General features: G+C 48.9%; 1 protein-coding gene across 4 annotated transcripts in view; it reads left to right on the top strand.

Annotated features, from left to right (window-relative positions):
• Positions 1–912: 912 nt before the first annotated feature.
• The window catches only part of ILDR2 (immunoglobulin like domain containing receptor 2), a 294960-nt gene continuing 276586 nt past the window's right edge, over positions 913–19286 (top strand). For all 4 annotated transcript variants that reach the window (XM_088444403.1, XM_088444401.1, XM_088444402.1 and 1 more), the window contains exon 1: positions 913–1032. In XM_088444403.1, the coding sequence (XP_088300529.1) occupies positions 987–1032 (46 nt within the window). In that variant the 5' untranslated portion in view covers positions 913–986. The remainder of the gene's footprint in view (positions 1033–19286) is intronic.

The following is a 19286-nucleotide window of genomic DNA, read 5'->3' as shown; positions in this document are numbered from 1 at the left end:
ATGCAGCAACCTGACGAGGTCGTCAGGTTGGCCTGCATGTCAGCCCGATGAACGAGGATGACGAACGACCCGCGGGAACGCGCGTCGTCGTCATCGTTCATCTTTTTTGTGTTAAAAATGGACGATAAAGTGGACGACTGAACGATAACGATATCGTTATCGTTCAGTCGTCCACTTTAATCGCCCAGTGTGTACGCACCATTAATCTGACAGAAAATCGTTCATAAAATCGTTGTGTGTGTATGCAGCTTAACTGCACCCAGCACCAGCTGCAGGTAAAATATGTTAGGGCTTACTTATTAACATTGTGTATTTACTCAGAGCAACCCCTCAGCAATTGCTGCAGTGCAACAATGAAAGCAAGTGACTGACTGGTGTGTAGGATTAATTGCACATTGTCACTAGTTAGTTAGTAAATAACCTCCACAGTGTTCTGGGGAGCAGTTCTCACACACAGTACAGTAGTGGTTTTGCAATACTTTAAAATAAATATATTACAATAAGAATCGACTTTTTTAAAATGGCATAAATAATGAAAGTGTGTTTGTGTGTGTAAGTTCTAATGCAAGCAGGAGGCATGCATGGAAAAAAGGGCAGCCCCTGGGGTGGGTGAGGGGGCATGGGGTGTATGCCCAGCCTGGTGATAACCTGTGGCACAGCACAAAAGGACCTGCTGCTGCACTGCCCAGACCTGTGACTGTGGATTGCCAGGCTGGGGTGGAGGGATAAAGCTGTGCTCCCCACCTGGTGCCCGCTGTGTGCCTCGGGGCAGCTCTGTACCCGGGCAATACCATGTGCTGAGGAGGGGGGGAGCTCTGCCTCCCCCTCCTCGCTGCAGCCGGAATGGAAGATCCTAGTGGCAGGCAGCAGCAGCAGCTCTGATCCCTGTGTTGGAGCCCCCGCAGTCAGAGATAGCGGAGAGAGCCGGTGCCAGGTGCAGCAGCCGGGCTGTGTGTGCTGTGCGCACTGGATGGAAGCCCTGGGACATGGCTGGCACTATGCTGGGGGGCATGGCTCTGCTCTGTGCCATAGGTAAGTGCTGCATGCAACTTCTCACCCCTTCAGGCTGGCATGTGCCTGTGCCAGGCGGTCACTGGGTTCGGGGCACTGGGGGGAGGGCATTGGGCTGGGGGGAGGTCAATTGACTGTGGGCACTGGGAGACCCCGCAGTGCTTTGTTTAAGCCCCCTAGTGCCGTGTGTGCCCAGCATCACCCAGCACTCACCAGACAATGGGGCATGTGTGTGCTCAGGGTGTCAGTTTGGACCATACTAGGGGTACTTGGTTTGGGTGCTATCTTGCTGTGGGAACAAAGGCTGGCGGTAGACTATGGGCACAGTATACTCATTATTAGCACCTTGATTATGGACACAGTATTCTCATTGCTGTATACACTGAGTGTGACAACATTCTCCACCATTATTGTGCACCCATTGTGGCAGCATTGTGACATTGTCTACCTTATGATGCTTGTGCCCAGGTTGGCAGCAGACTGTGGGTACAGTAAGCCCCAGTAGTGATGGATAGTGTGGGGAACTGTATACCTCATGTTATGTGTGTTGTGTATGATGTGGGCACTGTATGCCCCAATTTGTTTTGTTTCCACAAAGCGGTTACAGCAGTTCTGGGCATGGTGCCCCATGGTTTGTGTGCAGCTTTATATCAGTCTGTGGTATGTGAACTCTTTATTCCCCTGCTGTGTGGGCACCGGCGGGCATCAGATGCTCCATGTTCTAAACACCCAGTAATACAAATGACGCTTGATACTGAATTGCCCATTGAGTATTACTCTCAAGGTGAACCTGAGGGACCACAAGTCCCAGAACTGCTGAATGGCACAGGTTCCCTAATCTTGAGAACTGGAACCTTCATATTCAATGCACATGGGGTGACAACAGAGTTTTGGTGGTGGATGCTACATATTATGTGCAGTCAGTGTAATAATTGCAGAATACGGGTTTGTGGCAGGGATGTGATAGCAACAGGTTGCATTGTTCTGCCAGTTCTAAATGGTCCATTCTGTTTGCTTCCCTATAAAAGGTGGATTGTCAGCTGGAATAATTCCATTTATCGTTAGATGGAGCTAGACATCCCTCACACTGCACCTCCGCTCATTGCTCACACATTGCAGGGGCTCAGTTTCCTCTTGTTTGTGAAGCTGCAGACTAATAAACCCCTAATAATTCCACAGGGGTGGGCGAGAGGTGGTTGATATCACGTACAACGGGCAGGGCACATACATAGGGGTAATCTGCTGCTCGGCACTAGATTTTCCTGGCAGAATTAAACCTTTGTCGTTACGTTAAGTCACAAAGCAACACGTGTATTGTATGCAGGACCTACAGTGTTTTTATTATATTCCTCTGTGATATTAAATTATTCATATATAAGAATATCCTGTTAGCAATCTATGGCGTGACAACTAGACATGTCTTATGATGATGCATAAATAATCTGTAAAGATGGGTAATGGGTTTACTTATAGATTGTAAACCAGCGAGCAGGGCCCTCTGGCTCCTCTGTCTTTCCGTTATTACCCAGACTTGTTTTATTACTGCGTTCCCAATTGCAAAGCGCAACGGTATATGTTAGCGCTATATAAATACATTATAAGCATAGCAATGAAAGCTGAGGCAGGAGGTGTGGGGACCATTTGCAGGTTGCTATTGCTAGCAATGCAATGCTCTATCCAGTTCACCTGCTTGTCTAATACAGTATCCTCCAGTTCTGTCACTGCATAATAATGAAGAGCGATTATTATGCGTGACACCTCCTCAGGCTGACATCCGCATCATCACCCAGCGCTGGGTACCACATTTGTCTGTTATCATTCTTACCTCCCGCTGACCGGAATATTAACCAGGAGGATTGATCTGGACCCAGGAAATGTTTTCATAGCTTTGTGCAAATCCTGGTCCCAAAGGTGATGATTAAAAACTACAGCCATTCCATTCTGGCGGATGGCGCAATTGCAGCCTAGTTTTAACCCATCTGATGCCGTGGAGTTGCAAACATGGCTTTTCATGGCTCACTTGCATAACAATATTTTTGTGCACTCTGTATTAAATAGTTTGACAACTGAGATGTTGTATATGTTTTTAATGTTATGTTAAGTGAAGTCCTTTAAAGGATACATCTATCATCGGATGACTAATATATTTACTTGTACAGTACGTGTTCTTAGGCAACTTTAATGATGCGTGCCTTTTATCTCCTTCTAGCTTTCTTCTGAGCTTTTCAGACATTTCTTTATATCATCCAGTACAATAGTCCTTAGAGATGGCACATAGCTGCCTGCATGTAAACAATTGTGTTCAATACAGTACAGCTGTGGCATAAGTAATGATAGTGGAAATTAGGAACTAATGATCTAATGCTAAATGACTGCTCTATGCTCCTCGCTTAAGGTGCCCACACACATAGCGACATTTTACACGATTTGGCCGATGACGACGAATCGGGTAAAAAAAGTACAAATTGTGAGTTTATACTCACGAGCACGATGCCGATGCGCGTCCCCGCTCGTCGTACATCGCATCTTCTGATCTGCCGTGCTGTAGGGCAGATTAGCCAATCTGGGATACAATGCATTGGCTGCAAGATAGATCTTTAGTCAGATTGGACATTTTTAACTCCAAATCGTGATCACGACGGCAAGGGAGCTCCTGTGAAAGTTCATGAGGAAATTGCCCATAAAATCGTATCGTGAGGACATTGGTATGTGTGTGGGCACCTTTACTGTCTCTTCCCTCTGTGTCCCCCGTTTGTCTGCCCCTCCCCTACCCTCCCTCATTTATACCATCATCTACTCACTGCCAACAGCGGTACCAAACCTTTCGGTCTGGCACTGCTTTTGTGGCTTCCATGTCTGCGGCTAAAGGCCTGATTCACTACTGTACTCAACTGCGTATGCAATTGCAATTATGCACTCAGTTTAACTGCGATAGTATGTCCATTGCGATCGCAATCCCGTCACAGCACAGCACAACGATGGCCACTACACTCAGCACACATACGTACTGTTTAGCAAAACTGGGAAACCATCGGTACAATCGAGTACCATCGCAGCCTCACGCACACTTACTCAGAAATTGCTAACTATCACGCACTCTATGAGACCTCAGACTGCGTAGGGAGTCACAGTGGATTTGTTATACACGCCCCTATAACGGCGTGCGACTGCACTGGCACTGCGTTCGGCTGCCCCCCCCCCCCCCCGTCACCACACACAAACAGCTCTGCCTATCAATTACTCTGCGATGTGTCTGCATAGTCACTGCGGTCGCAGTCCCCATCGCAGCAGCCGGTTTGCGCACTGCAATGTGTACGTAGGCGCAGTGCGAAACAATCAGCAGATTGCGTAGCTAATCGCAGTTGCGTTCAGTAGTGAATCAGGCGAAAAAGTGCACAGAAGGAAGCTAGAACGTGATATACAATGCATTTAGAAAAGGTTGCAGGAAGGCTTGTAAATGCATCTGATGGTCAACAGCCACTTTGGAGTAGGGACGTGCGGGCTCGGATTAATTTGGATTTTTCCAGCCAAGTTCGGATTTTTCCCGCCAAAAATCGGGTCTCAGAAAGCGGTAAAACGTCATCTTTCATGGACAAACATCATCAGTCCATGAAAGATGATGTTTTGCCTCTTTCTGAGATCCGATTTTTGGCGGGAAAATCCGAACTAATCCGAGCCTGCACATCCCTACTTTTGGAGGCAATTCCATTCTGCGCATTGCGCGTCGTCTGCTTCCATATCAGTCAGGGGAAGGCACTATACATACTGTATATACTGATATAGCCTTACACCCCATAGAGGTATAGAAAGATGGGCGAAGATTGCCTACCACAATGGTTCCCAAACTCGGTCCTCAAGGCAGCCTAACTGTCCGTATTAAATGGTGTGCGCAGCTGGGGAACGCGGTGATGTCTGGCGGAACATCGCCCTGTATTGTATTGCCCCTTATAGGTGCTAATCTCCATGATGTTTAAATCTTTTTTTAATGGGTGTCTGTCTTCCGTAGTGTGAAACCTACACTGTATATAAATGGATTTCATATTAGGCCTCCACACTACAGGTGGGTGCTATTCTGCTAGCGTGGCGGTCACTGGCCTCGTTAATAACAAATGAAGTGTTCCTGTCTCCTCTGCTCATGAAGTGATGTCCCAGAGTCCCATCGCTGATGGAATAAGTCGTCCATTTTCAGCCAGTGACCCATTCTCTGAGTGATTGGTGCAGAGGTCCCGGGCCCTGTGGGAAAGGTCGCCGAGGGTTATCTCAGAGATTGAGGGGTCGGTGGATCTGCAGTAACACAAAGGCAGAGGGCGGCTTTGTTTTATTCTGTAGAAGTCACTTATAGAGGAGCTGTAGAGGCCCCCAGGCCCCCTCTTGCATAAAGGAACCACCTTCCCATTCTCACTGCTACAAGTGGGAGTTTAGGAGCCAATATTTAACATTAATTATATATGTATGAACCGTCATAATGTGTCGGCTGTTTGCAGTAATATCTTACCATTCAACTGTGTGGAGATACGTTGTGCTCAGTGTGTGCATATATTGGGCCTGATTCAGAAATGTACGCCATACCGATACTTACGCAGATTGAGCAATTGTTTGCCATTGTGCATGAGTCGCAGCCGCACTGCGCACGTGCCGCTATTGCTTGCACAGAGGATTCAATCGCAAAGTGAGTGACAGGTAGCGTTGGGAGAGATAACAGGGGGAGGGGGTGGTTAGAAAAATGCAGGTGTGTTGGGCCGTTTAAACGCCATTGCATGGGCGTGCATAATTTCGCCATTGCGATCTCCTGCGCAGCATGAGAGGTGTTTGCGTGTCAGGAGAGCTGCAGTGTTTGCGGCTGGTCAGACCTGACTTACACGCTGCATGACTGGCCGATGTGCGTCGCCGCTCCTGATGTTTACGCTGTTGCACATCTTCGGACGGATATGAGAAGGCAGCAGTGGGCGTCGCTATGCTGGGCTGCGCTTTGGAAGACATTAGCATATTGTAGCAACTGCGATCCGTGAGAGAATGTAGCTGCGATTGCGTCAGCGTAAATCTCTGAATCAAGCCCATTGTTTGTACATAATGGAGGATTTGCAGGTGATATAATATGTTGGCTAGCAGGTAAATTGTCCACAGCGCTGCAGCTATGAATTTAAAGGTGTGATGTATACATGGCTATACTGTGGCTTAGGTGTGATGTAAACATGGCTATACTGTGGCTTAGGTGTGATGTAAACATGGCTATACTGTGGCTTAGGTGTGATGTAGACATGACTATACTGTGGCTTAGGTGTGATGTAAACATGGCTATACTGTGGCTTAGGTGTGATGTATACATGGCTATACTGTGGCTTAGGTGTGATGTATACATGGCTATACTGTGGCTTAGGTGTGATGTAAACATGGCTATACTGTGGCTTAGGTGTGAGGTAAACATGGCTATACTGTGGCTTAGGTGTGATGTATACATGGCTATACTGTGGCTTAGGTGTAATGTAAACATGGCTATACTGTGGCTTAGGTGTGATGTAAACATAGCTAAACTGTGGCTTAGGTGTGATGTAAACATGGCTATACTGTGGCTTAGGTATGATGTAAACATGGCTATACTGTGGCTTAGGTGTGATGTAAACATGGCTATACTGTGGCTTAGGTATGATGTAAACATGGCTATACTGTGGCTTAGGTATGATGTAAACATGGCTATACTGTGGCTTAGGTGTGATGTAAACATGGCTATACTGTGGCTTAGGTGTGATGTAAACATGGCTATACTGTGGCTTAGGTGTGATGTAAACATGGCTATACTGTGGCTTAGGTGTGATGTAAACATGGCTATACTGTGGCTTAGGTGTGATGTAGACATGACTATACTGTGGCTTAGGTGTGATGTAAACATGGCTATACTGTGGCTTAGGTGTGATGTATACATGGCTATACTGTGGCTTAGGTGTGATGTATACATGGCTATACTGTGGCTTAGGTGTGATGTAAACATGGCTATACTGTGGCTTAGGTGTGAGGTAAACATGGCTATACTGTGGCTTAGGTGTGATGTATACATGGCTACACTGTGGCTTAGGTGTAATGTAAACATGGCTATACTGTGGCTTAGGTGTGATGTAAACATGGCTAAACTGTGGCTTAGGTGTGATGTAAACATGGCTATACTGTGGCTTAGGTATGATGTAAACATGGCTATACTGTGGCTTAGGTGTGATGTAAACATGGCTATACTGTGGCTTAGGTATGATGTAAACATGGCTATACTGTGGCTTAGGTATGATGTAAACATGGCTATACTGTGGCTTAGGTGTGATGTAAACATGGCTATACTGTGGCTTAGGTGTGATGTAAACATGGCTATACTGTGGCTTAGGTGTGATGTAAACATGGCTATACTGTGGCTTAGGTATGATGTAAACATGGCTATACTGTGGCTTAGGTGTGATGTAAACATGGCTATACGGTGGTTTAGGTGTGATGTAAACATGACTATACTGTGGCTTAGGTGTGATGTAAACATGGCTATACTGTGGCTTAGGTGTGATGTATACATGGCTATACTGTGGCTTAGGTGTGATGTATATATGGCTATACTGTGGCTTAGGTGTGATGTATATATGGCTATACTGTGGCTTAGGTGCGATGTAAACATGACTATACTGTGGCTTAGGTGTGATGTATACATGGCTATACTGTGGCTTAGGTGTGATGTAAACATGGCTATACTGTGGCTTAGGTGTGATGTGTTGCTGTAGAGTACATTGCCGTGTTTTTACTGTTTGCTACAAATCTATACAAATCTATAACAAAGGTGTAGAGGACTATATACATAAATATTCTAAATGTGCTGAAATCGGTAGCAAACTGTGGCTCTCAATTGGATTACAACTATAATTCAGATTATGAGGACATGCTGAGACTTGTAGTGTAGATTTGCAATTTACCCAGTCTGAGCTAAGGGTCTGATTCAAACATGTACGGCAAAGCACAGTTGCAGGGAAGCGGCTGTGCAGTACTGTACCACTAATATGCTAATGCCTGCAGGAGGCGCCTGAGGGAAAAAGACGCCTCTTGCTGGCATAGTAGATCCTAGTGCTGCGTCCGAAGACGCAGCATTGGATCAACATCGCGACCATCGGTTTCTGATGCTTTCTCAGACTGGCCGCCTCCTGCCCGTTAGCGAGGCCAGGGCATTCACCAGACCCTGGCCTCGGCACTCCCAGGAAAACGCGTGTGAGTTACCCACATTTCCAGGACGCAGGCCAGCGTCACGCCCTCCCCTCCCCCAAACGGCTATGGTGCTTGGGGGCACTGCGTGCGATCACACTGGAGTCATTCTGCACATGCGCACGCTATATAATATATATTGGCCGATGGATCATCGCATGACCATCGTATATTGTGTACCTCCGAATCCACCCAATTCATTGTTTGATGGAATGGGTGCTGGCATCTTTCCATCTGATACGCTTGCACATCAGATGGGACGATGTCACGGAGGACGCGGTGTTGTTACATAAAGCATGTAACAATATATTACGTCACCATATGGCGAATCATGCAGTGTGTACAGCGATGTGATATATCGTTACATCACATAGCCGCGTCGCTGGGTCGGCACTTCTCTGAGGTGTGTACCCAGCTTGGAGATGATCATTTGCAATAAGGCTGATTAAAACTCGTCTACATAACTGGGTTCAGTATGTTTTGCCGACAGTGTTGACAGTCATTAGACAGACACCCTAATGTCAACACATACGTTATGTTGTCATGTTCTGAATGTCGACAGACAAAATGTTGACCATTACAAAATGTCAACAACCATTTTTTAAGTCTAACCCTAATATGTTATTATTGACATTTTGACGGCGTCGACATTTCATATGTTGACATGTACTAATTGTGCCATGTACATCCCGCCAGTCACCGCACCGATACTAATCGCATATGTACTAACATATGCAATTAGTATCACAAAGGACAGCGATAAGAGCTGCCCTTTGCGAAGCTGCCGCCGCCGCCGCTGCGTGTGGGTGTCCCAGCGGTTCTCCTCCCCCTCCTAGCCCCGGGAGCTTCCTGCTGGTGACCTCTGCAGGAAGTCCTGGACTCCTCTTCCTCCTCCCTGCCCCTGGAAGAAGAATATGAGGAGGAGGCGGGAGACCCAGCAGGAGGGGCCGGCAGTGAGAGGTGCTGGACAACTGCGGGGCGACGGGGACCAGGAAGCGGTAATAAGCCCATAGGCGTCTATAGGGCAACACCAGCAAAACCTGGCGTTACCCTCCGCATCGAAAATCGGGCGTCTGGGGCTTAGTACATATGAAAATGTGGTAAAAACCCAGAAAACAGGGTTTTTACTGCATTTTTCCTTTAGTACATCCTGGCCTCAAACTGTATTTCCTGTATTAATCGTTTACTATGTCAACATTTTTGCAGGACATGTTGGGTGTCAACATTTTAACCATGTCAACAGTATGACATTCGTCAGTATGGTGTCGACATTTTGACTGTTGACATTGTGATTGTCGACAAAATGACTCCATCCCGTTCTAACACCTTTAAAGTATTTTTTTTTTTTTTTTTTAATTTACTTGTATATTACCAGCATATACCACAGTGTTTTCCAGAAAATATGAATAATTTTCTGCCCCATTGGAGCTTATAGCTGAAATTCCCCACCACAAAGGGCTCTGGCCCTGATTCAGAGCCAGACGCTCTGACAAAGCGCTCGCTCTGAATCAGGACCGGCCTTCTTGTTTTTTATATCGGCCTCCTGGCCGCTCGCATAGCTGTGGTTGACCACCCACAGCTGTAGCGAGCGGCCAGGAATAAGGTCGCGATGGTCAAGACCATCGCGACCATCGGGCTTGCGATGAGACCCTTGTGGTAGAGCCGAAATCTCTCCCACTGACATCACTCGTGATGTCAGTGGGGCCGCCCCCAAACGGAGGCGTTCACATGGGAACGCCTCCGTTTGGGCAGCCACTCCCCCGGCCCGCCCACCAAAGGGGGCATGCTGTCACTCAACATCAACAGCACGCCCCCTTTGGTACGAGACCCGGAGCGACGGTTTGCCCGTCGCTATCCGGGTCTCGCGCATGCGCACGACAGAGCCGGTTCCATCGTGCGCATGCACACTGGGCCACCATCGACCTGCTTGTGAGCGCATAGCGCTCGCGAGCGGGTCTGAATCAGGCCCTCTGTTTTGTTTTTTTGTTTTGTTTTTAAAAGGAAGGCCATTAATCTACCATTATGTTCCTGGGCTGTGGGAGGAAACTGGAGCACATGAGGTGAAGCCACCCGCACATAGGAAAAACATTTAAATTCTACACAGATAGCGTCCTGTTGCTGTTAGGCTGCAGTGCTGACCACTGTGCCACCCTTCTACTGAGTCTATGTAAAGGACGTGTAGCTTGTTTGTAAGAGGTAGGAACGTGGATGGCAGCTCTGTAGATCACAGGGGAGATGGTGTCACAGATACAGTATACAGTGGGCACTGTGTGTCTGATAATAGGTTATACGGCGCGGGGAGGACTGGTCACATGCTGGGGACAGAGAAGTAACATTATATCAGCCTCTAATTTCATAGTCACAAAATCAGCTACAAAACAGTCAAACTTCTACAAACACGGCACTTACTGCACAGTAGCCAAGTGTTCAGTGCTGTCGATTCATGAGAACGATTATGTACTAACAGGGTGGGATGCAAATAAATATATATAACATGTACTAGCTGTTTCCTGCACACTTGTTTAATCTGCGGCATTACATTCATCTGCTTTCAGAAATCAGGTTGCAGAGAGCAATATAGAGGTCACCGTATTTGATAACTGTTCTACTGCCGCTGTACCGGAATATAACCTTGTATTAAAGTTGTAACTAATCTGTTCCTGACATAGAGGCTTCAGCTGGCCTGTATCCAGTTTACTTTGAAAATATTGTGGTCTATGCACTAAAGCATTGGTTCCCAAACTGAGGGCCTGATTCAGGCCCATGCACTGGCGAGCGGGTCAATGTTAGGCCACTGCACATGCGCACGCCGGAACCGGCTGCGACGTGCGCATGCGCGAGACCCGGGTAGCGACGGGCGCTCCGTCACTCTGGATCTTGTCCCTGAAGGGGGCAGCTCTCGATGTTGATCGACAGCTCGCCCCATTTTGGAGGCGTGGCGTGGGGGCGGCTTTACAAACGGAGGCGTTCCCATGCGAATGCCTGCCGTTTGTGGGCGGCCCCACTGACATCACCAGTGATGTCAGTGAGAGAGCTTCCGGCTCTATTAGAGCCAGAAGCTCTCTGGGGCTTGCGGCCACAAGACCCTACCACAAGGGTCTCGTCGCAAGCCCGATGGTCGCCATGGTCTTGACCATGGCGACCATCATCCTGGCCGCTCGCAATAGCTGTAGGTGGTCAGGAGGCCGCTCCCAATAAAAAACTCCCTGATTCAGAGCGAGCGCTCTTTCAGAGCGTATGGCTCTGAATCAGGGCCTGAGTACCCTGGCACCCTGGTGAGCCGTAGGGCACTTGCAGGGGTGCCACGGGTTGGTGGTCCGGGACCACAATCAGTATATGGTTAATGAGATTGGAAGCCACCATCAGTATATTTTGCCTATCATAAAATAAGTGTCCAAACAAAAGCGCAACCCTGTCCATCCCCACAGACCAGGATAAGCACAATGGGCCTGATTCAGAGCCGCTCGTAAGCGGCCGCTCGTTCGCTCCGAGTGATGTTTGCCCAACTGCGCATGCGTATGGATCGTTATACGCATGCGCGAACCAGTCAGTGCGGTCGAAATTCATGTGCTCGCAAAATAGCGAATGCCTGATAATTTGAGTGACAGGAGGAGGCGTATGTGGGTGGTAACGAGGGAAGGTGCTTGAAAACGGGGAGTGGAGATCCGAACACAGGCGTGCTTAAAGGTCAAAACGGGCGTTTTATGGGTGTGCATAATTAATACAGCAGCGTCATTGACCACGTCACTGGGTTATTTTATAGTCAGAACTGCTCGCAAAATTGTGGTAGGAAAAAACAACCCCAAGAATAGCGAGCAGTTCATACCCTGGTCGATGTACTCGATTAATCTAATAAATAGCGGACATGACGTAGGATGCGAGCGGCCAGGGGGCGTATTTTTTTGAAAAACGACCGCAAGTTTTGTTCGCTCGTTCAGACCTAGAGGCGTGAACAGACCGCAAATAGCGAACGGTTGATTTGAATAGCCACCCCTATTTTCTGGACGAGCGAGCGCTAATTGCGTCTGGCTCTGAATCAGGCCCAATGTTTGCTGAATTTCTCAATGAAAAACTTGTGACCCATGGGTGCTGTGAAAGTTTGGGAACCACTGTACTAAATCAAGTATGTACCCATATGCCAGATCATCTATTAGTCAACCTAGGCTCCCGCCTAAGGCCATGTGGGCTTTGAGGGGCTCTGCTTACCTTTACCCAGGATTTCCTAAACTTGGTCCTCAAGAGACCCTAACAGTCCAGGTCTTAGGGATATCCATATTTGTGCGCATATTGTGTGCCCGGATGGCCTCGCGCCACCAGACGATCACAGATATGACTTGGAATAGAGTTTGGTCACTCGTCCCAGACTAACCTGAGTGGGCTTACTTCCACTCCTAAGGTTTCCCTCTCAACATCAGTAACAGTCTGTTACTGACTCCTCGCAGTGCGCAGTGGGCGGGTAACACTGTCACTATCAGACTCCTACACTGGCACCTGCAACCACTTTGTCAGGATTCGGCTAGGGATAAGCCGTTACTCACCGCGGCGCCAGCTTCCCTTGATCAGCCATGAGGTCAGACACCAGGTGCAGCGGCGGGTGACGCGCTGAGTTCTCCCCAGGGCCTGGTGAAGACTTCCATGCGATTCTCCACTGCAGAGTTCCCACGGTTGCAGTCATGGACGCAGCCATGTTGTCTTTCTCACCTGACCAGACTTTCCTCCAATGGTAGTCCTGCTGTCTCTCAGCTGACTCTCTCGTCCAATGACCAGCTACCTAAGGGTATAAAGCAGGACTCCAGGAACAGGAAGTTGCCTGAACAACTTCTCTTCAGTCTCAGCTGATATCCTCCAGTGATGCTTCTACCGATATTCTCCAGTGTTTCCAGCATCGATCACTACCGATATTCTCCAATGTTTCCAGCATCGGTCACTACCGATATTCTCCAGTGTTTCCAGCATAGGTCACTACCGATATTCTCCAGTGTTTCCAGCATCGGTCACTACCGATATTCTCCAATGTTTCCAGTACCGCTCGTTCAGACCTAGAGGCGTGAACAGACCGCAAAGAGCGAATGGTTCATTTGAATAGCCACCCCTATTTTCTGGACGAGCGAGCGCTAATTGCGTCCGGCTCTGAATCAGGCCCATACTTCTCCCAGGCTCTTAGACCCAACACCTGGAACCGCTTCTGGGGTAGCTGCCAGAGGGCTTTTCGCTTGGCGACACTGGGCTATTCTGGAGGTCACAGGGTACAGCAGATGAAGGCGTCTAAAGGCAAGATGTTTATTGTTCATAAGTCTTAAAAAAAGACTAAGGGGTCAAATTAATAAAGTGAGAGTTTTTAGAAATGGAGATGTAGCCCATAGAAACCAATCAGATTCTAGCTATTATTTTCTAGAAGGTGCTAGTTAAATGTTAAGTAGAATCTGATTGGTTGCTATGGGCAACATCTCCATTTCTAAAAACTCTCACTTTAGTAAATATACCCCTAAGGGTCTGATTCAGTAGTGATCGCTTATGTGACTGCAGCTGCGATTTCGCACCGAATGTAATCGCAACTGAATTCTCACGAATCGCAGTTGTGAAAATATCCTAATGCCTGCCAAAGCACAGCCGGCATAAAGACGTCCACTGCTGCCTTCTCATACACGTCCAACCTCGCTCTTCTGTGTAAACATTGGTACCATCGACGCACATCGGCCAGTCAATCAGCATTTACACCAGGTCTGACCAACCGCAGACACTGCAAGTCTCGTCACACGCTGAGAGCTCTCATGCAGCGTATGCAATCGCAGTGGCTAATTTATGCACGCTCCTGAAACGGCCCCTTGTCACCACAAACGCTGACAGCCTGTCACTCACTCTGCGATGGATTGCTCAGTGCTTCCGTAATCGCAGTGTGATCGCTGAGCACGTACAGTGCGGCTTATATGCATGCGTGATAGCAAACCATCGCTCGATGTGTACGGAATCGTAATTGCGTTCACTACTGAATTGGGCCCTAAGCCCCTTGCTGAAGGTACTAGGATACACACACACACTGAGGACCTGATTCAGCACAGGACGGAATTGCAAAGTTGTCCAACGCAGCATCGGATAATTTGCGAAAACATCGACCGGCTAAATAACCCATGGGTTAAATCTCAATCAGCCGATGGAGATCTTGGCCTCTTCCCTCCCACTCAACGGCGGCGACACACCTGCATTTTGAGAAACAGAGGGTGTTGCCGCCCCCTCCCGGCCCACAAACGGCAGCAGACTGTCAATCACTGACAGTCTGCTCCCGCTTTGCATGCGATCACGCAGGACCCGTACTGCACATTTGCAGACGGTCAGGCGCCTGCGCAGATTCTGCGTTTAGCAGTGCACATACGTGCGCTGCTGAATCGGCCCTGAGCACGCAGGTCCTTCTTTTATCCTGCTCTTACACACAGCACCACACTCTGCCCTGGGTCTATTAACCAATCAAGCTAAGTGCATTCACTGTGCACACACATATAACATGCGGTCTCTCAAAAGGTAAATATAACTCACATTTCAATTGCATTCCTCCCTTCAAATATCCATGACCCAAACCAGTTTGGATTAAACAGAATATTGACACCTTCTTAAACTTCCACAATGCAGGAATACCCCTGGAATGCTTTGACTCTACAGAAAGGCTTGGTCATTGCACACTAGGGGGTAAATTTACTAAGATGAGAGTTTTTGGAAGTGGAGATGTTGCCCATAGCAACCAATCAGATTCTACTTAACATTTAACTAGCACCTTCTAGAAGATAATAGCTAAAATCTGATTGGTTGCTATGGGCAACATCTCCACTTCTAAAAACTCTCATCTTAGTAAATTTACCCCTTGATATTTATGGTGCGTACACACGGTACTATTAAAACGTATGATATGAACGATAACGATCAATCACCGCCGGGTCCCTGCAGCCTATGTATGGGCGATCGGCAGGTCGCCCTTGTACATAGCCAGATTTGCTAATCTGCAGATGTGTCTTGCTACATCTTTGCCGATCGCGATACAAACATGCGCATGCATCACTCCATGTGATTACCCACAGCAGCATACGCTACGGCGCGCACTGCAATCGCACCATGCATTCCTATGGCAGCGTGGGTGTTAACGCAGTCTGCATATTCGCTCGCGGACACACTCCTCACGCCATGTGTAGCATGATTTGCATCGTCCGCAGCAACGATGACGCAGGACCCCTCTGTATCTGCAGATATATCGGCCATCGGCTGTGCGGCACAGTTGAAGCGATATGGCTGTGAACGACATCGTTCACAGACATATCAGGTTACGCACCTGCCAATGCGCTCGCGATATAAATATCGGCCATTTGTTGAATATATATATCGCCCAGTGTGTAGCCAGCATTACTCTAGGTTCACACCTGAACAATTTCTCTCACAATAGACCCAACTTAATGATTTTCTCAAGGATGAAATGTGCCCGAGAACATCCCTTTTACGCACTAGCGATTCAGCTCTGTGATCCGAAAGACTTTCTGTCCTAAAGCTTTGGCCAGACACTTCGGACAGGTGACCGGAAATTCATACACACTTCAAAATGTGCAGAATAGAGCCTAATCTTTTTGGAGAAATATGTATCAGGTCAAATCGTCTGATCTGACTGGGTTTGGAGCGATTATCGGCCCTGGGTGCTTAGTGGTTATCGGACAAAGCAGCTGAAAATCGTCTAGCTTTACCTAGCTTTAAGGGCAGATTTGATTTTTTTTTATGCTCCAGTAAAAACAAGCAAGGTTTTACTGCCTTAACATCCCGCAGAGCATTGGCGCACGGAATCTCGCAGCTAATTAAATTGCCCCCTAGTGGTGCAGAGAATCGTCGTCAAGCAGAATCATGAAAATATTCCTGCACCATTTTATTAGCAATTAGAGACTATAAATTAAAAACTGCTTCAAATGAAAACTAAAATAGATTTTTTTTAATAAGAAAATTGATTTTTTTTCCGTTTTAAGCAAAGTGGCTTCTAACATTTTCCCTGCAGCTTTGTTAAAAAGTTCTTCATAACAAACAGTAACAAATAAATCTAACAGACCAAAGTCCGTGGATATGTAGAGGCCAATATAGGTCAATTTCACTTATTTCTTTCGACCCCATGCTGGCACTGATAATTGGGATGCGGTCAGTAGCCTGGCTCAGGAGATGCCAGCGCCGAAATCCCGACACCTGTCAGAGTCCCAGTGCCAGCATCCCGAAGGTACATAGGCCCTGATTCAGAGCCGGACGCTCTGACCAGAGCGCTCGCTCTGAATCAGGGCCCACCTCCATTAATATGGAGCGTCCTCCTGGACGCTCGTATAGCTGTGGGTCACCACCCACAGCATATACGAGCGTGCAAAATGATGGTCGCGATGGTCTTGACCATCGCGACCATCGGAACTGCGAGCAAAGGCATGCGGTTGGGTTTCTCAACCGCAAGGCCAGGAGTGATTTTGGCTCTATCAGAGCCAAAGTCACTCCCACTGACATCACTAGTGATGTCAGTGGGGCCGGCTTCAGACGGTAGGCGTTCCCTTGGGACCATCGACAGCACGCCCCCTTTGATGAGACACTCCGAGCGAAGGAAAGTCCTTCGCTCGTCGGGTCTCGCGCATGCGCACGACGGAGCTCCCTCCGTCGTGCGCATGCGCAGTGGGGACCATCGACCCACTTGCGAGCGCACTGCCGCTCGCTAGTGGGTCTGAATGACCCCCATAATTCCAGATACCGTGTTTCCCCGATAATAAGACACTGTCTTATTTTTTTTTTTGTTCCAAAAAACACCATAGGGCTTATTTTCGGGGTAGGTCTTATTTTAATTAACATTGACAGCCCCTTATGCAGGCCCCCCCTGGACCAGTGCCCCTTGTGTAGTTGTGCCCCTTATGCAGGCCCCCCCTGTAGCAGTGCCCCTTATGCAGGCCCCCCCCCTGTAGCAGTGCCCCTTATGCAGCCTCCCTTGTGTAGCAGTGCCCCTTATGCAGGCCCCCCCCTGTAGCAGTGCCCCTTATACAGCCTCCCTTGTGTAGCAGTGCCCCTTATGCAGGCCCCCCCCTGTAGCAGTGCCCCTTATACAGCCTCCCTTGTGTAGCAGTGCCCCTTATGCAGGCCCCCCTTGTAGCAGTGCCCCTTATGCAGGCCCCCCTTGTAGCAGTGCCCCTTATGCAGCCTCCCTTGTAGCAGTGCCCCTTATGCAGCCTCCCTTGTGTAGCAGTGCCCCTTATGCAGGCCCCCCCCCATGTAGCAGTGCCCCTTATGCAGCCTCCCTTGTGTAGCAGTGCCCCTTATGCAGGCCCCCCCTGTAGCAGTGTCCTTTATGCAGGCCCCCTTATTGCAGTGCAAGTACGGTACTTACCTGAGTCACCGCCGTCCGGGATGACCCTTTCACCTGCGCGCTGACTGGATCTAATATGATCCAGCAGGCGCGGCCGCACAGGATCCTCAGCGCGCGGGTGACGTCATGACGTCACCCGCGCACTGCATGACTGGGAACGCTGGTCTCTGCAGCGTTCCCAACTCAAAAAGAAAAAAAGGTAGGTCTTATTTTCGGGGTAGGGCTTATTTTAGACCGGGCTACAAAAGTAAGGGTAGGGCTTATTTTCGGGGTAGGTCTTATTATTGGGGAAACACGGTAGGAGCCTTGGAGGTAACCTACATTATTTAGTGTTTCCCTGACATTCTACAGCAGTGCAGTGTTATATCTGTGCTCAGTAGCACACGACTGAAGGTCCTCTCACTTATTTAGGATTGTGGACCTCATTCAGAGTCGGTCGCGAGCGCCGATGCGCTCATAACCGACTCGATGGTTTGGCCAAACTCTGTCGCTCCGGAGCTCGTTACCAAAGGGGCGGCTGTCGATGTTGATCGACAGCTGCCCCCGTTTGGTAGACGGGCCGGGGGGGTAGTTTCCAAAACGGAGGCGTTCCTTTACGAACGCCTACCGTTTTGTGGGCGGCCGCACTGACATCATCAGTGATGTCAGTGGGGAGCTTCCTGCTCCATAAGAGCAGAAAGCTCCCTGGGGCTTACGAGTGCCCAGACCCTACCCTAGGGTCTGGTCGTAAGCCCCGATGGTCACGATGGTGATCACCATCGCGACCATCAACCTGGTCGGTCGTTAAGCTGTGAGTGGTAACCCACAGCTTAATGATCGACAAGGAGGCCGCCGTTCAGGATGCAAGCGGCTGCCCTGATTCTGTGCGACCGCTTGCATCTAGCGACCGCCTCTGAATGAGGTCCTGTGTCCTGATGGCATGTGATACAGAATGCTGAGAATACAGCCAGCTGAGCTGCTGTGACATCATTGCCCTCCCTCATTTGCATAAATTAGCCAATCTACATAATGTATTTCTGCACAACAAGTCTACAAAGCTGTCACTCAAACTCTGGCTGCATAGTGACAGAAGCTCCTCCCTCTTAGCATGACAACCTGCTGCACACACTGGCCCTCATTCAGAGGCGGTCGGAGGATGCAAGCGGTCGCTCAGAAACTGGGCGGCCGCTTGCATCCTGACCGGCCGCTTCTGTTTCGGTCGTTAGGCTGTGGGTTTACACCCACAGCTCTAACGACCGCTAGGGTGATGGTCGCGATGGTCATAGACCATCACGACCATCGGGGCTTACGACGAGACCCTAGGGTAGGGTCTCACTTGTCGTAAGCCCCGGAGAGCTTCTGGCTCTGTCAGAGCCGGAAGCTCTCCACTGATATAACTAGTGATGTCAGTGGGGCCTCCCCCAAACGGTAGGCGTTCCCATGGGAACGCCTCCGTTTGGGCTGCTACCCCCCCGGCCCGCCTTCCAAACGGGGCGAGCTGTCAAACAACATCGACAGCTCGCCCCCTTTGGAAAGAGACCCGCTACGACCGGCGCTGTCGGTCGTAGCAGGTCTCACGCATGCGCACGAAGGAGCCGGCTCCCTCGTGCGCATGCGCACTGGACAAACATCGAGACGGCCGTGCGGTCGTAGACCGTACGGCCGCCTCTGAGTGAAGCCCACAGTGCTTTTTAACTCATTCACAGGTGTGTAAAAATTCGGTCTC

The sequence above is a fragment of the Taudactylus pleione genome, unplaced genomic scaffold (genome assembly GCF_031769625.1).
Source record: "Taudactylus pleione unplaced genomic scaffold, aTauple2 ptg000361l, whole genome shotgun sequence".
Taxonomy (NCBI): Eukaryota; Metazoa; Chordata; class Amphibia; order Anura; family Myobatrachidae; genus Taudactylus; species Taudactylus pleione.
The sequence above is the reverse complement of the archived record's forward strand: the minus strand, read 5'-3'. Positions and strand labels throughout refer to the sequence as shown.